The following is a 22,704-nucleotide window of genomic DNA, read 5'->3' on the forward strand; positions in this document are numbered from 1 at the left end:
GGAACTCGTCTGTCGACAGAAACACAGACCCCCATTCGTAACTGCCCTTCTGGTTCGAAGGTAGAACCAATACAGCAACCCCCCACGATGACTACATTTCCTGCCCGTTCTTGTCGGTTGCTCAGGCAGTGGAGAAACGGCATTGGGACCCGGCCTGCCTGGGAGCCCCCCTCTGGACAGCTACGCTCGGTTAGGGCACACACGGCATTGGCCGCCGTCCTACCCGGGGACTCCATCCAAATCGTACCCGTCGCGGCCCATATGCACCTCATTTCGGCAAGTATTGTTCAAAAAATTTTTGTTTTGTTTTCAGGTGACCCTTAGGTTGCCAACCTTATGCTATTTACATCCTCAAACAGTTGGACGGCTCGCACTGGTTCATTATTTGTAAGTGTGTCTTGTCCTGAAATTCGGTTTTGAAAAAAAAATGAGGGAGTCACACATAGTGACCAATTATAAAGGGAGTAATTGGCACTAAAGGACAGACAGGCTATCATACGAGATGTTAAACCAAGATAGTAACAGACACTATGCTTGATCACACAGAACTCCAGAAACTCCAGGACCAGAGAAGAGAAAAGAGAAGAAAAGAGTGAAAGAAGAAGAACCATGAGGACATCCTCCGCGTGGCTCATAACCATCATGGACATTTGGTTGCGCCCAAACGCAAACCCCCTGACCTCACCTCCCCCAGCCGTTAATGATTCACTCCCCCACAGTATCCAGAGCCCAGTCACAAGCGACACCACACCATCTTGGTGTGACAGGTTTATCACCTAGTACTCCCTGTCCTACGTGATAGAATTCCTATTGGTATTGGCGATACTCTGCTGCATTGTGCAGACTATTCATCTGAGAAAATGGAGAAGGAGAGCCTACCGCGCTCGCACCCCGGTATATAGAATAAGATCCCCTATTTTCGGATATGACCAGACCCCCGACCCCTGCGATCTATAATAAAGAGCATTCGTTTGCGATTTGTTGTAAATAAAGAAATGTTCATGAGCAATTGTATGATCCTGAGCTTGACTGCCAAGCCAGAAAATGTGTATAATACTGCTATGATTTTGTTTGTATGGTTTAGGAAGTTGGTGTGATGAAATGTTTGAGTGAGTGTAGTTTATTAAGGATAGTTAGAGGTTCCGATTATCTTGTTTTGTAATGCATGTCCCTGTTTGACATAGCGCCCTTCAGAATTGTCAGTTAAACATTTTTTGCATAGTTATGGTCAGTGTAGAGGCCATAGGAGAGTGCTCGCCAGGTCAGGGAATGAAAGACAACGTCGTTATGTGATCCTTCACGCTTCGCGTTAGGATCACAAGGAGGGTGTGTAGCCACCTGGGTTGGCCCAGTCCCGATTTAAAATGGAGAATAGCAAAGGCTGAAGGGAAATTCAGCCAACACAGGCAGAAACCAGCAGGTGCAAGTTACTGTGTATTAAACTCTGCAAAAGCCCAGACAGCATCGATACAAGCAGCCGTCTGCACAATAATGTAGCTGCCATCTACATACTAATAAGCGATCCCCGGGAACAATCGCAACATTTGGGACAAACAACGCTAAGCCAGATTCCCCGGCGCCAGCAGGAGCCAACACAAAAAAGGTTAACGGACACCTCAAGACCGCCCATCGATCAGGGAACCGCTCCAGTATTGGAGAAATCGAACCAAGCGATTGGAACGAAGTCCAATCACTTGGAACCAGGTACAGGGTCCACCCCGAAAGGCGGGAAGCCCCTGGGGACTATAAAGTTAAGCCCCCAAGTTCAAATCGTTCTTCTTGACCGGGTCACTCAGCCACGCGAACCAACCCTTGACCGTGACCGGTGCAGCTGCCGCCGATATCCAGTAAGTCTTAAGTCAATGCTCGCTATGAGATAGGTGCTCCTAGCTACCAATCCATACCAACTTCCCGCAGACTCAGAACCTGAACGAAAGGCCATTTGTTCCCCTGACCTGGTGGGCCAGTCCGAAGCTAAGTGTAGGCCTGTTAGTTGTAGAAGTAGCTTAGAAGTAGAATTTGTGCATGAGTAGCGATTACTGTGTATAATAAATGTGCTTTGATTTGAATCTTACTAATCGGTGTATTGCGTTATTGATCATTACTTGAACTTGAATCTCGTGGCGGTATCATAAAGATACTTGGCGACTCGAGAGCAAAGGTTATAAAACAGAGCCAATTGAACCAACCAAAAGTTAGCAACAGAGCACAGTGGTGGGTCTTTTAAACAGCCTGCCTAGGCAGCCTTCAGCAAGTTAGGAATTAAACCTCAGCAGTTCCACTCGGAGTTATGGCATTTGCACAAATTCTGATGTGATAACAATCAAGGTTTATTGCAATATGGACTGAGCTGAACATATTTTAACTGCTGTTCCTTGTTCACATTGCTGTTTGTTCACCTTCCTATCCACCCTATCCATATCCCTCAATCTGATACCCCTCAATCAGGTCCCCTCTCAGCCTCGTCTGCCATGGAAAACAACCTGACCGTATCCAACCTCTCCTCCAAGCTCAACCCCCCACCCCAGACAACATCCTGGTGAATCTCTTTAGCACTTTTTCCAGTGGAATCACATCCTTCCGAGAGTGAGGTGACTGAACTGCACCCAGTACTCCAGCCGTGGCCGAACCAAAACATTTTGTACAGCTCCAGCATAACCTCCCAGCTCTTATAATCTATGCCACGACTGATAAAGACCATAACACCATAAGACATAGGAGCAGAATTAGGCCACTCGGCCCATCGAGTCTGCTCCGCCATTCAATCATGGCTGATATTTTCTCATCCCCATTCTCCTGCCTTCTCCCCTTAACCCCTGATCCCCTTATTAATCAAGAACCTATCTATCTCTGTCTTAAAGACACTCAGTGTCCGTTCTGCCATTATAATTACCCTATTAACCTGTCCTGCCACCTTCAGATCTGTGGACAAGCACGCCAAGATCCCGGAACGTCCTCTGAGCTTCGCTCCAGGAGTGAATTCACGCACAAATAGGGATATGGTATATTAAAATGAACTTTATTATTAGCACAGTTTAAACTGCCTTTAACAGAACAGACATATATCTTTCAATTACAAGTTAAACAATGCTTAATAATGAAATGAATCACTTAACTCATAACTGCTACCTTCTTTATCTCCAATCAAGCAAAACCTATCAAGGGCCAAAACCACTTCTAAATAGAGTTAGCAAACAGAAATACTTGCCCATCTTTGGATAGACAATTATTTTAAAAGATTGCTTGAAGAGAGAGAGATCCTGTCAGAAAATAGGCTACAAAATCTGCCTGTGCCAGACGACTGCTTAAGGTGACAGCCTTTTGCAGAAGCTATTGTTCAGATCACAACTTCCAGAGAACTCACTCCAAACTGACTGCTGGAGAACTGGTACAGACCTGGCTCCTCCCATCTTTATCATCTTTATCCCACTCAAATCCTATGCCCTAAGTTTAAACCCAGTGGATGCGATTTAATGATCACATTGCACGAGCACTGATCTGGGTAAATAGTGGAAAGGGCCAAAATCGAAATTTGCGCCCTGCAATTCACCCGGCCTGCTCCTGATTTCTTAGGCCACACTTGGAGTATAGTGTTCAATTCTGGTCGCCACACTACCAGAAGGATGTGGAGACTTTAGAAAGGGTGCAGAAGAGATGTACCAAGATGTGGCCTGGTATGGAGGGCATTAGCTATGAGGAGGTTGAATAAACTTGGTTTGTTTTCACTGGAACGAAGGAGCTTTAGGGACGACCTGATAGAGGTCTACAAAATTATGAGGGGCCTAGACAGAGTGGATAGTCAGAGACTTTTTCCCAGGGTAGAGGGGTCAATTACTCGGGGGCATAGCTTTAGAGGAGATGTACGAGGCAAATTTGTTACACAGAGGGTAGTGGGTGATGGAACACACTGCCAGAGGAGGTGGTGGAAGCAGGGACGATAGTGACGTTTAAGAGGCATCTTGACAAATACATAGGATGGAAATAGAGAGATACGGACCCCGGAAGTGTAGAAGATTTTAGTTTAGATGGGCAGCATGGTCGGCGCAGTCTTGGAGGGCTGAAGGGCCTGTTCCTGTGCTGTACTTTTCTTTGTTCTTTGTTCTTGATGTCGAGTTCTGGGTCTTGTCCAAAGCTGGTGGGAATATTAACCCTCATTTGCAGTTATTTTAATCTTATTAACGAGATTGCAGTCGAATGCAGTGACTTCCTGGGAATTACCTGACTTACGAGAGATCACGCGGGCCTCATTTAGTACTCCTTTTTAAAACCGTGAGGCTGAATTGATGGCTTTGTAAGGGAAGTGAGTAACCATTTCCATTTTCAGGCATGCAGCTCAAGGGTGCCGAAGCTGCTGCCCGACTGCTCGAGGGGCGCGGGGGGGGGGGGGGGGGGGGGAGCAGGAAAGAGAGAGTAAGAAAAAGAGAGAAAAGAGAAAGAGAGAAAAGAGGGAGACAGATAGAGAGAGAGGGCAAATGAGAGTTCATCAATGTGGCAGTCGATAAACACCCCGCCAAACGTACCCAAAATTACACAAGAACTTAGACATTTTTCCATTGAATCATGCTCAATGTTTCTAATTATCTACTCAGCAGAAATCAAAACAAAAACCTATTAGTCACTCCTTTCAAAAAAAAATCTAAACGTTATTCTGAGGTACCATGAATGGGAATAGGAAATATTACTCTGAAATGGTAGGCAGTGCTCTTCTGAGGGTGGGATTAAGGAAAGTTGGCGGAGCAAATTAGAGAGAGTTTAATGGAAGAACACAGGTGGAGCTTTACTCTGCTGGAAGCTGTGCACACTCGATTTGTATGGCCTGAGACTGGGTGAGGGCCATATCACCCAGGCATTGAAGTGAAAAAGACCCCGATTGAATATTCAGCCTCTCACCACAGTGAAGATGATTCCAGACACCTCTGTAATACACTGCCAATGCTGATCCCCATCCTTACCCTCATTCATTTATTACATTCACCCCCCACCATCTGGCCTGAGCTTGCGAAATCCTACCAACTGTCCTAGCTTGAGATAATTCGCAACTATTTAACCTGTGATTATCCCTCTCTCCAGTTGCTCCATCCGGACCTGTAAATACTTAATTACCTGCAAATACTCACATTCAAAGTATCATTTTGCATCATTGACTTTGTCTATATATGTGGTTATGGAACCCACCTCTTCACTCACCTGATGAAGGAGCTGTGCTCTTAAAACTAGTGATTCGAAGCAAACCTGCTAGATTTTAACCTGGTGTTGTAAGACTTCTTACTGTTCCCATCCCAGTCCAACGTCGGCATCTCCACATCATTCAAGAAGACATCAAATTGTCTTTATCATGGCTAGAATCAGTCGCAGATTTTAAATACGATAAAAGTACCTAATTCCAATTAAATAGGCACCATAATAATTTAACTTACCACCATAAAGGAATGTATATCAGGCCAACGAGAGACAGTGCGAAAAGCAAGATTTGCCAACTTCGTATGAAGTATGCAACCAGAGGCAGGAACATATAGCCACATGCATAAGAAATTCCAACTCCCAGTGTTGAGTATGCAATCCGAATGGATTTTCCAAGAAGTTCTGATCCTGTAAAAAGAAGATTAATGAGGTCAAGGACAACAGTGAATGTTGGTTATTTCTTAATCGGCACAAAGAAAGAAATGTTACTTTGTGCTCAGTTATAAAAGCTTCCATTAATTATGTTGAATTATCTCAAAACTTAATCCACAAACTAAACTGTGCAAGGTCCTGAATATCACCGTATCCCACCTTATTCACCTCCCAGAGGCAAGTGATTGAGCAGCATAGATGAGGGTCGCGATTCAGCGGATGTCCGCTGAACAGCACAGAACGGGGGTTCCTTGGCAGCTGCAGTGCCGAGAAACATCTCCCTACCCAACGGCACCTTGTCATTTTCTTTGACCTGAGGAAGTTCTTCCCACCAAGGTCGATTTCCTGCTGGCGAGTAGGGAAGGTGGCGAGTATGAAAGGCTCCTTGCAGACTGGGGCTCCATTTTGTTTGGCAGCCCCAATCTTTTCTCCAAGCCACCCCAAGTGTTTGAGCCCCCCTCATTCACCCTCCCAACTTGAGGAAGCCCCCACGAACCCCCCCCCCCCCCCCGCCCCCACTACCTGGAAAGGCCCCCTGAACCCAATACCTGGCAGTGTTGACCTGCCACCTGGGCACCCTGACAGTGCCACAAAGGTACACAGAGTGCCACCCAGACACTGCCAGGTAGCCAGGATGACAATACCAAGGGGAGTGCCAGTGTGGCACCCTTCCCTGTCCCCGACCACCCAGGAGTCTCTAATGGCCTGGGAGACCGTTTATGTGGACGAGTCCTAAAAGGAGCCCTCGCAAGGTCTCCCAGGAATGGCCGCTGAGTCCCGGGCAGCAGGTGAATCTGGCATTCGGGTATTTAATCTGGAGAACTAGACCTTGCTGGTGGGGTGGGTTGGGTGACTTGCGAGAGGTTTTGCGCCCAGACAGATTTGGGGATCGTACGGGATTCACCCGCTGGTCCTGTGCCAAGCACAAGGAGTCGCTGAATTGCGGCAGAGATAAAATATGGTGCATGGACCATGTTAGGGTGGAGAAGGAAAAAAAAAGTGGAACACATTTGGAAATGAGCTGATAAAGTGAATTTTAAAAGTCAATGGAAATAAATGTTCTATCTTTGGCCAAAATATCCTCCCCGACTTCCCAAATCACCAGCAAAAATGGCATTCCGATATACTTTGGTTCTTCACAGGGAGACCCTGTCATGGTGCATGTATCTTCCCCTTTTATGTAAATGATGTAATCAAGGAAATCCAGGCTGGGTCAATGCCGGGTAGACTGGTTGCTGGGAGTTCTGCCCTGTTGTCTTTCTAGGAGATCCATAGATTTCTAGCAGTTCAACTGTCACCATTGAGGTATTGGATTTCTTGCAGAATTCCTTCCTTCCTGACCCAGAAGTAAAGTCAATTGCACCATTTGACCTACAACCATAAGTAAGATCAAGTAATTCACTAGACATCAAGGGCTGGAATTTCAGCATCAAGGCAGGTCATGGGAGTTACGAAAATTCCCAGTTCAGCCCACCTGCCTTGGCTCAGATATTTTTGTACATTAATGGATGTCTGGGCTCTCAGCCAAGAATACATAGTGAGGCTTGGCTGGGGAGCCCAGAAAATCTATTAACCTGTTGTGTCACCTGAGCGCTGGGGAAAAGATTACTTGATTGTCAGTTCTAGCTCTCTGATCTATGTTATCAGTTTCACAATGCTTATTTACATAAGATGAAGAGGTTTCAAATGCTTGCAGTTTCAGCTATTGATATTTAAAGAGTCTAGATGAATGACATTTTTATTGGGATGCAGTAAAAAGCATTATTAAATTATTAATGAATGACTTTTTCAAAAAGCGTTTTTTTAAGAGGTACTCCTGTCAATTTAGGGTTTATTGCTTCTAAACATTGTTTAGTGGGTGAATGGGCAAATAAATTGCCACAGGGAGTATTTGGGGGAATACCTTTGCATGTGAGCATGAGGGGCTATTGGGATTGTTTGAGGTTATACCTGGGCATGGGGGCATGAGGGACCGTACTGGTAGTTTGGGGAATACTTAACATATAGGGGGCATGAGGAGGACCTTTTGAACTTGCCGATTCACCTTTCCTGCTGGCAGCACACCCCGCTCATGGATTTCTGGCGGCATGGGGTGGTTTCAATGGGAAATTCCACTGACTGCTGTTGAAACACAGAATCATGCCACCAGCGAATGGCATGCGGTTAAGAAAGACAGCTGGGGGACCGGAGAATCTCACCCCTTATCTCTCAAGCAGAATATGGTTCATTACATCTCTATGTGCACATGAGCCAAGTTCTTTCAAAAGCTGGCTTGATCATATGAAAATTGTGGAGGGTGAAAACACGCCTATTCCCACTATGGGGCTGACCCGCCCGCCATTTCTAAAGGGCTCCTGAGTCACCCTGACACAGCAAAAATCAAACCCACAACTTGGATCTTCCTGTTTTACATGACACTGAAATGTCTTCACTCCAGAGCAGAAAATGGCATTTTCTATCGGAAGGTCAAGAATTGGGAAGATTCTGCTCACTCTCCCACTCTGCTTCAAATTCCCAAGTTTAAAACTCATTCTGGCTGTGCCTTACTCCGGATGTGGCCTCTCCCACTGCTCATGCACAAAGCATGAAATGTACCGCCTGAATGTAGTTAAGGTAAATAAGACAGCTCCAATCGAATTAGCCCCAATCAAAATAATTCTGCAAGTGAATGGAAGACCTTTGAAAATGGAGATCAATTTTGAGGCATTGGTTACAGTTGTGGAAGAGCAGGCGTTTGCTTACATTGGAGAAGGGGCTCAACCCCTGAATATGGGCAGCATGACGGCTAAGGTGTCAACCTACAATGGGGAAACCCTAAAAACTCTTGGGACCACCAGTCAAGAACTTACAAAGAACAAGGGGCCAGCTGCTTTTGATTGCCGTAGAGGGCCACAAAGTCTGAGGGGAAGGTTTCGGTGAATTAAACTAAATTGGCTGGAAATCTTTAAATTCTACAACAGCATTTTCAACGCATCCTGCGAAGATACGAGGAAGTGTTTACAATGGATTAGGTCGAATCAAGGGGGTGAAAGCCCAAATCAATGTCAACCCGGACCCGACCCCCAAGTTTTAGGGCCAGACCATACTTACCCCCTGCATCAAAAGGTACAAACTGAGCTCAAACAATCGAGGATTTGGGAATAATTAAACCAGTGCAATTTGCTGAGTGGGCATTCCCCACAGTCCCCTGCAGAAACCAGACCGATCAATAATAACCAACCATAAGCTGCTATTGGGTCTTTTGAGAGAGGACAAGCCAATATATCCCCAATTGCCTCTACCAGGGTGCAACATTGGGCCTTGCTGTTGGCGGCCTACAACTATACCTTCCAACACAGGCCCAAAATGCTGATGCACTGAATTGATTCCCCTGGCTAAAGCAGGTGGTGCCACTCCCAGTACCCCAAGAAATCATCCTGGTGCTGAGCTTCTTGTACCCCTTGCTAGTCTTGTCTGGACATATACAAAATTGGACTCAGCGAGATCCGGTACTATCCAAGGTGCAATGTGGGATACAAACAGGTTGGTTGGCACCTCCAAGAAGTCAGAACAGTTGAAATCCAACTTATCCCACAGGGAAGAACTCATCTGCGAAGAAGGAATAATACTTGAGGGCTCTCGAGTCATTCTTCCACCCCTATCCCCACTATGCTCTGGATGATCAAAGAGAATTCTCTCCAGGCTCCACACCAACACTTTAGCCAACAATTTCAAATCTACATTCAGGAACGGAATTGGCCTATATGATGCATATTCTTCAGGATTGTATCTGCCTTCAGAATTAAAGAAAATTCGCTCCTTCAAGTGTCTGCGGTAGCAGACCAGCTTCAAATGAGTGAGTATACATGTCAATCAGCAAGTCTTTAAATTCTTTGTAAAATATACATCCAAAACAATCAGGCCCTGGGGCCTTACCGCATTGAAGCTCCTTCAAGACAAGAATCACTTCCCCTTTAGAAGTAGGTGCAATCAGGACCAACCCTTGGTCCTTGGAGATTGATGGGAGTTTCAGGGAAGACAAGATGCACTCCATAAGTGTTGCTGCATCCCAGACTGGTCTGTTTGATATAAATCAGCATAAAAACACTTAAATGTTTTATTGATTTCCTCTGTTTTAATCATTCTATTACCCTTGAAATCTAGTAAGAAGTCTTACACCACCAGGTTAAAGTCCAACAGGTTTGTTTCGATGTCACTAGCTTTCAGAGCGCAGCTCCTTTCTCAGGTGAAGGAAGAGGTATGTTCCAGAAGCATATATATAGACAAATTCAAAGATGCCAGACAATGCTTGGAATGTGAGCATTAGCAGGTGATTAGGGGCGTCATTATCCGACCCCCCCAGCGGGTCGGAGAATGGCCGTTGGCCGCCCTGAATGCCGCCCCCGCCGGTTGCCGAAGTCTCCGAAGGGAGAAAGGTCGGCGGGGCGTTAATGTCGCCGCTGCCGCGGAGAATGTCACGGGTCTGCGCAAGGCAGCCGATTTTCGGCCTGCCGATATTCTCCCTTCCGGATGGGCCGAAGTCCCGTCGACGTGATGACCATTCACGTCGACGTAAATTAAACCTCCTTTTCATCGGCGTGACCCTGTGCTCCAGGTTCACGCCGACCAGCGTGGAGGTGAGTGGCGGCCTGGGGGGTTGGCTCTGGGCAGGCGATGGCGTGGCCGCAGTCTGAATGCGTGAGGAGAGGTGTGTCACGGGTTGTGTGTGTGTGTGTGCGGCGGGGGGGGGGGGGTGGTTAGAGTAGGCTGGGCTCCGGGGGAGTGCCGGGAGGGGGGTCCGTGCCGGGGAGGGGGATGGGGGGGGGGGTCCGTGCCGGGGAGGGGGATGGGGGGTCCGTGCCAGGTTGGGGGGGGGCCATGCCGGGGAGGGGGATGGGTCCGTGCTGGGAGGGGGATGGGGGGGTCCGTGCCGGGGTGGAGGTTGGGGGGGGGTCCGTGCCGGGGAGGGGGATGGGGGGGGGTCCGTGCTGGGGAGGGGGATGGGGGGGTCCGTGCTGGCGTGGAGGTTGGGGGGGGGGTCCGTGCCGGGGAGGGGGATGGGGGGGTCCGTGCCGGGGTGGAGGTTGGGGGGGGTCCGTGCTGGGGAGGGGGATGGGGGCTCCGTGCCAGGTTGGGGGGGGGGCCATGCCGGGGAGGGGGATGGGTCCGTGCTGGGAGGGGGATGGGGGGGTCCGTGCCGGGGTGGAGGTTGGGGGGGGGTCCGTGCCGGGGAGGGGGATGGGGGGGGGTCCGTGCTGGGGCGGGGGATGGGGGGGTCCGTGCTGGCGTGGAGGTTGGGGGGGGGTCCGTGCCGGGGAGGGGGATGGGGGGGTCCGTGCCGGGGTGGAGGTTGGGGGGGGTCCGTGCCGGGGAGGGGGATGGGGGGGGGGTCCGTGCTGGGGAGGGGGATGGGGGGGTCCGTGCCGGGGTGGAGGTTGGGGGGGGGTGTCCGTGCCGGGGAGGGGGATGGGGGGGTCCGTGCCGGGGTGGAGGTTGGGGGGGGGGTCCGTGCCGGGGAGGGGGATGGGGGGGTCCGTTCCGGGGTGGAGGTTGGGGGATGGGGGGGTCCGTGCCGGGGTGGAGGATGGGGGGGTCCGTGCCGGGGAAGGCGATGGGGGGGGGGTCCATGCTGGGGAGGGGGATGGGGGTCCGTGCCGGGGTGGAGGTTGGGGGGGGGGTCCGTGCCGGGGAGGGGGATGGGAGGGCAAGTGAGTTGGTCCACCTCGCCAGGTGCCAGCCTCCAACAGTTGGACCCATGCGGTCCATGCCACCTGGCTGGGGGGAGGAGGGGATATGGGCAATGATGACATGTCGTTGTTTCCCTCCCCCCACCAGGCCATCATGTTTTCAGATCATCCTGCGATGTTGGCCGCCGTGGCGGCAGCCGCTCATGTCTATGTTGCCCTGGATGAGGAGGAGGAGGAGGAGGAGCGTGCCAGAGAGGCGGCGCAGGCTGCTGCAGAGGGGCAGGCGGCAGCCGCCCAGGCTGGAGGGACACCTGACCGACAGGATGAGGAGGGGGAGGAGGACGTCATGGCCCCACAGCAATGGAGGCACCCGAGGGCGCCCCGTGTGTACTGGCCCAGGCAGTCATACCAGGACCTCATGGACCGGGAATGCAGGAGGAGACTCCGGATGAGCTGGGAAACCATGGCTCACATCTGCCACCTGCTGGCACACCTGTCACCGCGTGGCACTGGCGGGGGACGCCCTCTCCCCGTGTCCGTCAAGGTTACGGTGGCCCTGAACTTTTATGCAACGGGGTCATTCCAGGCACCGAGTGGGGACCTGTCCGGCATATTGCAGACATCGGTGCACCGGTGCATCCGGGCAGTGACAGATGCCCTATATGCCATGGCGCACCGCTACATCCGCTTCCTCGTGGACCGGGCCAGCCAAGATGCTCGGGCCGTGGGCTTCTCTGCCGTGGCCGGGTTCCCCATGGTCCAGGGCGCGATCAATGGGATGCACGTCGCCGTGCGGCCACCTGCAGATGACAGGGCCGTGTTCACTAAGAGGAAGGGGACCGATTCGATGAACGTACAGGTGGTCTGCGACCACCGCATGATGATCCTGCACGTCTGCGCCCGTCACCCAGGCAGTGTACACGACTCATTCGTGTTGTCGCGGTCATCCATCCCCGGCATGTACGAGGGACGCCATCCCCGGCTGAGGGGCTGGTTGCTGGGCGACAGGGGCTACCCATTGCGATCGTGGCTGATGACGCCTATACGGAGGCCACGCAATGAGGCGGAGAACCGCTACAATGATGCCCATGTAGCGACAAGGGGAGTGATCGAGAGGTGCTTTGGCATGCTGAAGATGCGTTTCAGGTGCCTGGACCTCTCTGGGGGCGCCCTCCAGTATCAGTCAGATAGGGTCGGCCGCATCATTGTGGTGTTCTGCGTCCTGCACAACATAGCCCAACAGAGGGGCGATGTGCTGCAGGCAGAGGAGGGCGGAGTGGAGGAGCAACAGGAAGAGGCGCAGTCCTCCCCAGATGTGGAGGATGGGGGTAATGGTCAGGGCAGACGGAGTAGACACAGGCGGGTGGCTGTCCACCGTTACCGGCTGGCCCAGAGGGCACGGGACAGACTGATAGATGCCCGCTTCACTGACTAGATGGGCGTGGGAATCGGGTAGTATGGCCACAGACTGCACACCATGGCAACAGCCGACCACCCACACCCCCCCACCCATCCACCCACCCAGCACCCTCACCCCCCTCCCCAACCCCACCCACCCCACCCGCATGCACACCACCCCCCCCCATTGCCGATCCACCTGCGGCACAACGGGCCGGGCTCACACAGTTGCGGGTGGACGCGTGTCTATTGCAGGCCATGGAGGATGATGATAACCCGCCCTGCGGTGAGCTCCTGGCTCTACATCGTTGGACTATGTCTGACCCATGGCCACAGTACCACCATCCACCCGGACCATCCCTGCATGTGGCTGTGACACTGCAGCGCACGGTCCCGTCCTCTGCCCGGAGGATGTTGATGGCGGCCCAGGGGGAAGGGGGCAGACTCACCTGGGGCTGAGGTAAGACCACCCCCCACACACACACTTGCGCTCAACGTACATGACACCCCCGCACACTTTGGACAGAGCACAAAGGCAGCTTCTGTAGGTGTAACATTGACTTTAATAACCAAAGGAGTTCATGCACGTGCCCTAGCCCCTAAAACTCATCTGTGCCCTGCAACCGTGCCAACTTACTCAGTGTCTAATTGTTTGGCCTTACGGGCCCTTTGACTACGTCTACGTGGTTCCCCAGACGGTACAGCAGAACTGGAGGTGGACTCCTGTGATTCCTGCCCTCTGCCACTGGATCCCTTTGGTGGCCGTTTCCTGGGGCGTCCTGGCCTAGATGGGCCAGGCAGCAGCCCGGGCGACTGGGATAGCGAGCTGCCAGCCTGTCCTGCCCGTTGCCCACCCGATGCACCTGGGACGGAAGGGGGGGAGTGCGAGGGTGTCGCGGTGTACCGGGACCTCCCCTACAGAGGGAGCCGGGACGGACGACACCACCTCCTCCTCCCTCGGGGTGCCCGATGGCCCCCAGGCCTCTACATGGGTGGGGGATGCGAACGGACTGGCCATCCGACGCCCCCCCCGACATCTGGCGCTGCCAGTCCTGGAGGCCCGTGCTGGTATCGACAGGGGTCTGCAGGTTTGCAGCCATGGAGCCCAGGGTGTTGGCAAACCCTGTCTGTGACAGTGCGACGCCGGCTCGCACATGGCCACTGGCGCCGATGCCCTCAGCGATGGCCTGCAGAGACTGGGCCATGGCCTGCTGAGACTGGGCCATGGCCTGCAGAGACTGGGCCACGGCCTGCTGAGACTGGGCCATGGCCTGCAGAGACTGGGCTATGGCGTTGAGCGCCTCTGCCATCTGGCGCTGGCACTGGCTCATGGCCTCCTGTGAGAGGGCAGCCATTTCCTGGGCCACAGACGCCGCCTGCACGGAAAGCCCCAGGCCTCGCAAACCGTTCCCCATGTCTGACACCGTCGCACCCATTGCCTCCACCGCGGACGCCACCCGTGCGGTGTCGGCCTGGGTGGCACGCATGACCGGCACCACTCCCAGCTCCTGGACGCGGGTGGACTCCTCCACCTGCGACCGCAGCTGCCGCAAGCCGCCCGTCACCCTCTTCGCTCGTCTCCGGGTCGGTGGTTGCATCGGATCTATGTGTGGGTGTGGTAACTGCAGGAACCCGGGATCCATCTGGGCGGCAGATGTTCGCTTGGGCTGGGCTGCCCTCCGACCGCCCGGCCCCTCTGCTGCTCCTACCTCCACCTGCTGTACCGGGACAGCTGTGTTGTGCGTACCAGTGAGTGTACCAGACGCCTCATCACTAAAGTGCCCAACCGTGGTGAGTGTTTCTGCGATGGTGGAGGGTGTTGGTGACAGCAGTGGCGTTGTGTCGTGCTCTTCGTCCCACTCTGAGTCCATGGCACTTTGGGGTGGGGGTTCGTCTCCATCCATCCACTCTGAGTCACTGTCCGGTATTTCGTCTTCCTGGGTAGTGCTGTCCCGGGTACTGCTGTCCCAGGTAGTGGTGTCCCGGGTAGTGGTGTCCTGGGTAGTGGTGTCCCGGGTCGTGGTGTCCTGGGTAGTGGTGTCCTGGGTAGTGGTGTCCCGGGTAGTGGTGTCCTGGGTAGTGGTGTCCTGGGTAGTGGTGTCCTGGGTAGTGGTGTCCTGGCTCGGATGTGACTGGGGGGCCTGTGGCTGCCCCCCTCGTCGCTGGGTGGTCGCTCCCGCACGTGACGGGGGTGTCGTCTCCCTGTTGCTCCAGGTCTCTCCGTCTCCCGTGGTGTGTGAGGGGCATTCTGCGGGCGTCGCATGCTGGAGGGTGCGGGTCTCTCCGTCTCCCGTGGTCTCCGAGGGGCATCCTGCGGGCGTCGCATGCTGGAGGGTGCGGGTCTCTCCGTCTCCCGTGGTCTCCGAGGGGCATCCTGAGGGCGTCGCATGCTGGAGGGTGCGGGTCTCTCCGTCTCCCGTGGTCTCCGAGTGGCATCCTGCGGGCGGTCTGCATCTGCGGGGATGGGTGCCTGGACGTTTGGTTCTGCGATACACAATGAAGCATGCATGGTTAGACATCAGGCAGTGATCAGGTGATACGGGGGAGGGGGATATAGGGGAGGGGGGATATGGGGACGGGCTGTCGGTGGCTCACTTGCTAGTACGCCCCCGACCTCTGCATCAGCAACCTCCCGGTCCTCAGGTCCGCCAGCCAGTTCCAGGACCCTTTCCTGGTGTTCGGTCAGTGGCCTCTCATCAGCGGGGCCTCCTCCAGTCCTCACATGCTCCCTATTGATGTGTGCGCGCTTCTCCTGTGGGGGGGGGGGGGGGGTGGCAGGGGTAAAAGGCAACACTGTTAGGCATATATATGAATGCACGCCATCGGTTGCGCGTGCATTGCAGAGGTTAAGGTTAGGGCTGGATTCACTTGGGGATATGGGGGATATGGGGGAGGGGGGATATGGGGGAGGGGAGATATGGGGAGGGGGGATATGGGGAGGGGGGATATGGGGAGGGGGGATATGAGGAGGGGGGGATATGGGGGAGGGGGGATATGGGGGAGGGGGGATATGGGGAGGGGGGATATGGGGATATGGGGCAGGGGGGATATGGGGGAGGGGGGATATGGGGGAGGGGGGATATGGGGAGGGGGGATATGGGGAGGGGGGATATGAGGAAGGGGGGATATGGGGGAGGGGGGATGTGGGGGAGGGGGGATATGGGGAGGGGGGATATGGGGAGGGGGGATATGGGGGAGGGGGATATGGGGAGGGGGAATATGGGGGAGGGGGTGATATGGGGATATGGGGGAGGAGGGGTATGGGGGAATGGGGATATGGGGATATGGGGGAGGGGGGATATGGGGGATATGGGGGAGGGGGGATATGGGGGATAAGGGGAGGGGGGATATGGGGGAGGGGGGATATGGGGGAGGGGGGATATGGGGGAGGGGTGGATATGGGGGAGGGGGATATGGGGGAGGGGGGATATGGGGGAGGGGGGATTTGGGGAGGGGGATATGGGGGATATGGGGAGGGGGATATGGGGGAGGGGGGGATATGTGGGAGGGTGGATATGGGGGAGGGGGGATATGGGGAGGGGGGATATGGGGGAGGGGGGATATGGGGAGGGGGATATGGGGGAGGGGGATATGGGGGAGGGGGGATATGGGAGATGGGGATATGGGGGATAGGGGAGGGGGGATATGGGGGAGGCTCACCCTGCCTGCTCTGACGAGGTCGTTCACCTTCTTGTGGCACTGGGTGCCTGTCCGTGGTGTCAGGGCCACAGCGGTGACAGCCTCTGCCACTTCCCTCCACAGACGCTGGCTGTGGCGTGGGGCAACTCTGCGGCCGTGCCCGGGATGCAGGGCGTCCCTCCTCTGCTCCACCGCGTCCAGAAGCGCCTCCACATCGCGTGACTCGAACCTCGGGGCTGAGCGCCGGCCAGCCATCCAGTCGGGTGTTGCGGTCGGGTGTTCCGGTCGGGTGGGGGGGAGCCTTATGAGCCGTCACGCCGTGCGGCGCGTATGACGCTGCACGGCGTGAACCACTGTGCAAGCGCGGATCCTGTTACGTCACTGCTAGCCCATTTCGGGCCGGAGACTATCGACCCATTTTTCCGACGTGACGCAAGTCGGATTTGCGCCGTTTTTTGCGCCGATCGGCGGACTTTCCGCCGATAACGGAGAATTTCGCCCTAGACCTTTACAGATCCAGAGATGGAGTAACCCAAGGTTAAAGAGGTGTGAATTGTGTCAAGCCAGGACAGTTGGTAGGATTTCGCGGTCTGCAACCGGCACCGCGCCAGTGCAAATGGCGCCGATTCTCCGCACCTCGGAGAATCGCGCGCCGGGGCGCGGTTGCGACGATTTTCCGGCCCGGCGCGGGGCTCGAAGAATCGCGCTCGTTGAGTGAATGGGCAAATGAAAGCCAGATGCAGTATAATTTGGATATATGCGAGGTTATCCACTTTGGTAGCAAAAACAAAAAGGCAGACTATTATCTCAATGGACATAAATTAGGAGAGGGGAATGTGCAACGAGACCTGGGTGTCCTCGTACACAAGTCACTTGGTGAGGCCACCTGGCTGGAATATTGTGTGCAGTTTTGGTCTCCTTATCTGAGGAAAGATGTTCTAGCTATAAATGGAGTGCAGCGAATGCTTACCAGACTGATTCCAAGATTGACATATGAGGAGAGATTGAATCGGTTAGGATTGTATTTGCTGGAGTTCGGTAGAATGAGGGGAATCTGAGAGGAAGCTATAAAATTCTAACAGGGCTGGACAGGGTAGATGCAGGAAGGATGTTGCCAATGGTGGGTGTGTCCGGAACCAGGGGTCACAGTCTGAGGATACGGGGTAGACCATTTAGGACAGAGGTGAGGTGAAATTTCTTCACCCAGAGAGTGGGTCCCCTGAAGGAACTGGAATCTGAAGGCACTCGTTTCAACTAATCTCTGATCATAAATAAGCAGGTCATCCATGACACAGATGTCTTCGCTGCTCAAATTATTCCTTTAGGATGAGGTTATTGGGACATATCCATTTTTGCAGAATTCTCTCATTTTTCCACATTCTTCATCTGCTTTTTGGACCTGTCAAATTGAATTTTGCCTGTGCTCTTGCTTACAGAAATTGTGGGCGAGATTCTCCGACCCCCCGCCGGGTCAGAGAATCGCCGGGGCTGGCGTGAATCCCGCCCCCGGCGGTTGCGGAATTCTCCGACACCGGAGATTTGGTGGGGGCGGGAATCGCGCTGCGCCGGTTGGCGGGCCCCCCCGCCCCCCCGCGATTCTCAGGCCCGGATGGGCTGAAGTACCGCTGCTAGGATGCCTGTCCCGCCGGCGTGGATAAACCACCTCTCTTACCGGCGGGACAACGCGGCGCGGGCGGGCTCCTGGGAGGGGCGCGGGGTGATCTGGCCCCGGGGGGTGCCCCCACGGTGGCCTGGCCCGCGATCGTGGCCCACCAATCCGCGGGCGGGCCTGCGCCGTGGGGGCACTCTTTTCCTTCCGCCTTCGCCATGGTCTCCACCATGGCGGAGGTGGAAGAGACTCCCTCCGCAGCGCATGCGCGGGGATGCTGTGAGCGGTCGCTAACGCTCCCGCGCATGCGCCGCCTGGCAATGTCATTTCCGCGCCAGCTGGCGGGGCACCAAAGGCCTTTTCCTCCAGCTGGCGGGGCAGAAATCAGTCCGGCGCGGGCCTAGCCCCTCAAGGTTAGGGCTCGGCCGCTCAAGATGCGGAGGATTCTGCACCTTTGGGGCGGCGCGATGCCCGACTGATTTGCGCCGTTTTTGGCGCTGGTCGGCGGACATCGCGCCGATACCGGAGAATTTTGCCCCAGGTGTTCAATGTGGGACACTACGGGCGGAATTCTCCCCCCACGCTGGGTGGGAGAATCGCTGGGGCGCCGCGCGAGTCCAACCGCGCCGCCCTGGCACCCGCACGCAATTCTCCCACCCCCCCCAAACCGGCGCGGCGAGAATCACGGCTGGCCGCTGGGAGAATCGGCGCTCGCCGTTTGTAACTCCGCCTTTCTCCTTTCCTCCGCCGCCCCGCAAGATCCATCCGACATCTTCTTGCGGGGCGGCCTCGGGGAGGATGACTCGCATGCGCGGCTGACGTAATTTACGCGGCGCCGGCCGCGTCTTTTACGTGGCGCCGCTTCGGGCGCGCGTAAATGATGTGAGGCTGCTTCTAGCCCTCCCGGGGGCGGGAGAATAGGGGGGCGGGAGACTAGGGGGCTGGGAGCAGCGCTCCGGTTTTCACTCCGGCGTCGGGACTTAGTCTCCCGATGGGAGAATTGCGTCCTACATCTTCATGAAATGTATATCTTCTTGCTCCGGTTTTTTGACAGGAATGCTGTAGTTTGCTGTTTTCCTTGAACATTTTTAGTAATAGCACTGAATCTCATTGTGTTGTAATCAAAATACCTGGACTCCAGTCCAGTTCATGCATCAGCATAGTGGTCAGTTCCTGATCGGAGTGAACCATGATGATGTCTGTTTTAATGAACATCTTTCTTTGGGAAAGAAATCTGTTAATGCTCATTGCAACGCCTCAGAAACAATATTATATTGAAGAATTAAATCACAAACAAATTATTGCTCAATAGATACAAATATGCAAAAACAAAACTTACTTTTTTTAATATAAAAGGACTGGTATTCAACACATACTTTCAAGTCTTACCTTCATTTTGCTATTTTTAATGGGAGCACACACTCCCTCACTTTCACTTGGGGCCCCCCTCCTGCCTCGGCCCATCTTGGCCCCACCCACCCTCGCTTCCTTGCCCCATTTCGGGTGGCTGCCTTGGCTCATCTCTAACCCCGTGGCCGAACCAACCACAGAATTCCTGCAGGGGTTCTGTAGATTTGGGGCCGCTGGTCTAAGCAATTTTTGCAGTGCTTCAGTTACATGTGCCAGAGTAGTTAGAAATATTCCTCCTTGATTGGTCATCTCCATGAATCTCCGCAATGTTGCGAGTTGGTGGAAACTCTTTAATTGCCTTTGCCTTCTGAGGATTAGCCCTGATGCTTGATGCATGAATGTGTTCCAGAAGTTCAGTGGTTGGTTGTTAGAGCTCACACATACGATTGAGAGTCAGCCCTGCTTCCTGCGAGGATTCTAATCCTGCTCTCACTCTTGCATCATGCTGCGCTATAGTGGATCTGTGGATCTGGATGTCATCTCATGTGGGAAATAATGCCTTCTAATTGGACTAATATTTTCATCACCGACCTCTGAAAAATCTTTGGCGCTGATATAATTCAAAAGGGTAATCAATTGAAATGATGATCTCCCAAACAGTGTGATGAATGTAGTCAGTAGTTTGGATTGCCCATCCAAAGGGAAGTTGCCAGAGCCCACTGCATCTAGTTTTGTAAAAATGGTGCATTTTGTTACCTTTACCAGACTCTCATCCACAGATACCAATGAGTAGGTATTGCTTTCTGTGGTGTTGGGCGTTCTGACACACAGATGAGCCAACACAGTTGTATTTGGTACAACGCTGTTTTATTCAAACTTACTATATACAGTTCATTCTGGATACTCTGCACGTGGTGTCTCCCTGTGTGTGTATTGTAACAGGTCTGTCCTTGTCCTGGTCTCCAGCTAATACTGGCCACCAGGTGTCGTGTTTGTCCTTTTATACTGTCCCTGTCCTTGTCTGTGATTGGTTGTGGTGTTGTGTGTTCTGATTTGTCTGTTGGTGTGTCTATCATGATGTGTATGTTTGAATATCATGACATCCCCCCTTTTTACAAAGATATGTGCCTACTTGGTTATAAATATAATCGTGTCGTGTGTGCATCTAAGAGTGTGTGTGTGTGTTATTTACAGCATGTGCATACGACGTAACTATATACATGGGGCGATGTCGGGTGCGTCATGCTAATGAGGTTGTACCACAACAAAACATGAATGCAAAAAAACTTTGACTAGTGGTCCGGTCAAACGATATCTGGAATGATAAAACAACAACAGGATATAATACAGCAGTGTTTAACGTTTAAACGTGTGAGCAGTGTTATAAGTCCAGTCTAATAGGTGTGCGACGAATTCGGGTTGACCGCCTCAAAGATGGGTCAAGAACCACCGGCTGATGTGCAAGCCTGGTCAACTTCTGTTTGTTCATTTTCGGCATTACAAATATCCGTCCCATTTTCTGGTTCTGTATCCTCGCGAACATGTTTGTCGACTTCATTGAGGTGGCCTGATTCAGGCACCCGTGACACCTCAAGAATAGGCTGGTCCTCAAGTCGGTTCAGTTGTGGAGATTCGGGTTCACACTGGTTCACCTTGGACTGTTGGAGGCGATGCTGTTGCCGAAGTCTCTCCTTTTCCATTTGTTTTACTTCGTGCAGTGCTTGGTTTTCCATTCGTGCAAATATAACATTCAACATCTGTATTAGTGTTGCCTTGGCTGTGGTTTGGTTTATTAAGTTTTTTTGCTGGCCAGGTAAATATTGTAGCACGTTCTAACAGCCTGTAACACAGTTCCTTCGTGTATTTCTATATGCTGAGATGTTACTGCAGTTAGTAAGGCCTTAATTATCTGCAACTGAATACCTTCGTCGGTTTGTGGTCCTTGAAAACAACCACATATTGTCTCTATGATTCTATCAATTAATTTCTTGCCAGGTATTGTACTGTCTGGGGCATTACCAGTGAGATGCCCATAGGCAATTAATTTCTGTAAACAGTCAAGTGATGTGCTGACTATGCGGGGACATTTCGACTGGCATGCCAACTCAAAAGGGAGAAAATACTTGTCTGCTTCAATAAAGTTTGCCTTGGATTTGACAGGTGGCAAGGTCCCAGAAACAGCCTTAGCTTCTGCATGGGGAGGATTTTAGCCGCTGTGGCCTGGTCACGGGTGGCGATGGAAGGGGCATGATCCGTGGCAGCTCCACGAAGTCATCCTTGGGAACCAGTGGAGGATCCGGCGTGTGTGCACGGTTCAGTTGCGAGCGTGGAAGGCGGCGCAAGGCTCGCCGATTGCGCCTATGCACCAATCCATCCGCCATGCATACCAGGAACGAGGTGGAGTCTTTTTTCTTTTTATGTTTGTGTTGGTGCCGCTGGACGGCATCTTGTAGCTGATGGGTCGTTGCCATTGAAGAGGCACCATCACTAATGTCATGCAAGGCGATGAATGTGCCAGATGTTGAAGTCGGCCGAGACCGTGCACGCTGGTTCCGGCCACATGCTGTGCTGGAAGGGCGACTCCGCAGAGGAACGGCGAAGCATGTCGCCTTGGAGAGAGAATTGTTGCTCGCATCAACGTCTGGTGATGGCGCGAATTGGTGTGTCCGTCTTGGACCGCCGGTGCTGGTCGCCACTGCCGACCCAGTGTGACTGCCACGCGATCCATTCCCTGTCGCCGTGGCATCCGCCGTCACCCTGAGCGTGCCATCACCGAGGCCGTGACACTGCCCGTCTGGAGCAAAGTCTGGCGTACGCGACTCAGAGTCGCCGCTTGGCTGCTCCCCATCTGGAGTCCGGTCTGCCTTCTGGAGTCGGAACATGCAGGAATGCAGCGACCAGTGGCGAGGCTCGAGTCATCAAGGGTGGAAGCGGTGCGGCGCCACCGCAGTCGTCAGTGGTCCCACCATGATCGTCGAGTGCCTCTGTACGCACTAGGCGAGGTTTGTCACCTTGCACCTTTTGCATGGGAAGTGGGATGTTGTCGTCACTCGTCTCACATCCCGTGGATAGAGCCTCATTAGCAGCTTGCTGTTCACTAGGGTTGGGTAAATTGTCAGAGTTTTCATCTGGTGGTGCAAACCATGTCGGTGGACTGTCATTGTCTTGCCATTGTTCTTCATTTGGGCTTTTCTTCTTTGGAATTTTAAATCTTCCCCCAGACATTGCAGAACCTTGTTTATTACCCTCAAATTCTCCCATAAGTATGGTCTCGAATGTAGGATCCAATGTTTCTTTCGACATTGTACTATTTTCCAAAGAACATTTCGTTTCAATTTTCTTCTCAGTTACCTCATATGTATCTTTGTCTAATGTACATGCCTTCATAGTCTCTGGGTCTGATTTTGCTGGGACTGGCATAGTCACAGT

At 53.1% G+C, this 22,704-nt stretch overlaps 1 protein-coding gene across 2 annotated transcripts in view; it reads right to left on the reverse strand.

The window, feature by feature from the left end:
• LOC140427040 (organic cation/carnitine transporter 2-like) overlaps positions 1-22,704 on the reverse strand; it is a 284,081-nt gene that overhangs the window by 73,428 nt on the left and 187,949 nt on the right. For both annotated transcript variants that reach the window (XM_072512472.1, XM_072512473.1), the window contains exon 4: positions 5,418-5,589. In XM_072512472.1, coding sequence (XP_072368573.1) covers positions 5,418-5,589 — 172 coding nt within the window. The remainder of the gene's footprint in view (positions 1-5,417; positions 5,590-22,704) is intronic.

This window comes from Scyliorhinus torazame, chromosome 7 (genome assembly GCF_047496885.1).
Source record: "Scyliorhinus torazame isolate Kashiwa2021f chromosome 7, sScyTor2.1, whole genome shotgun sequence".
Lineage (NCBI taxonomy): Eukaryota > Metazoa > Chordata > Chondrichthyes > Carcharhiniformes > Scyliorhinidae > Scyliorhinus > Scyliorhinus torazame.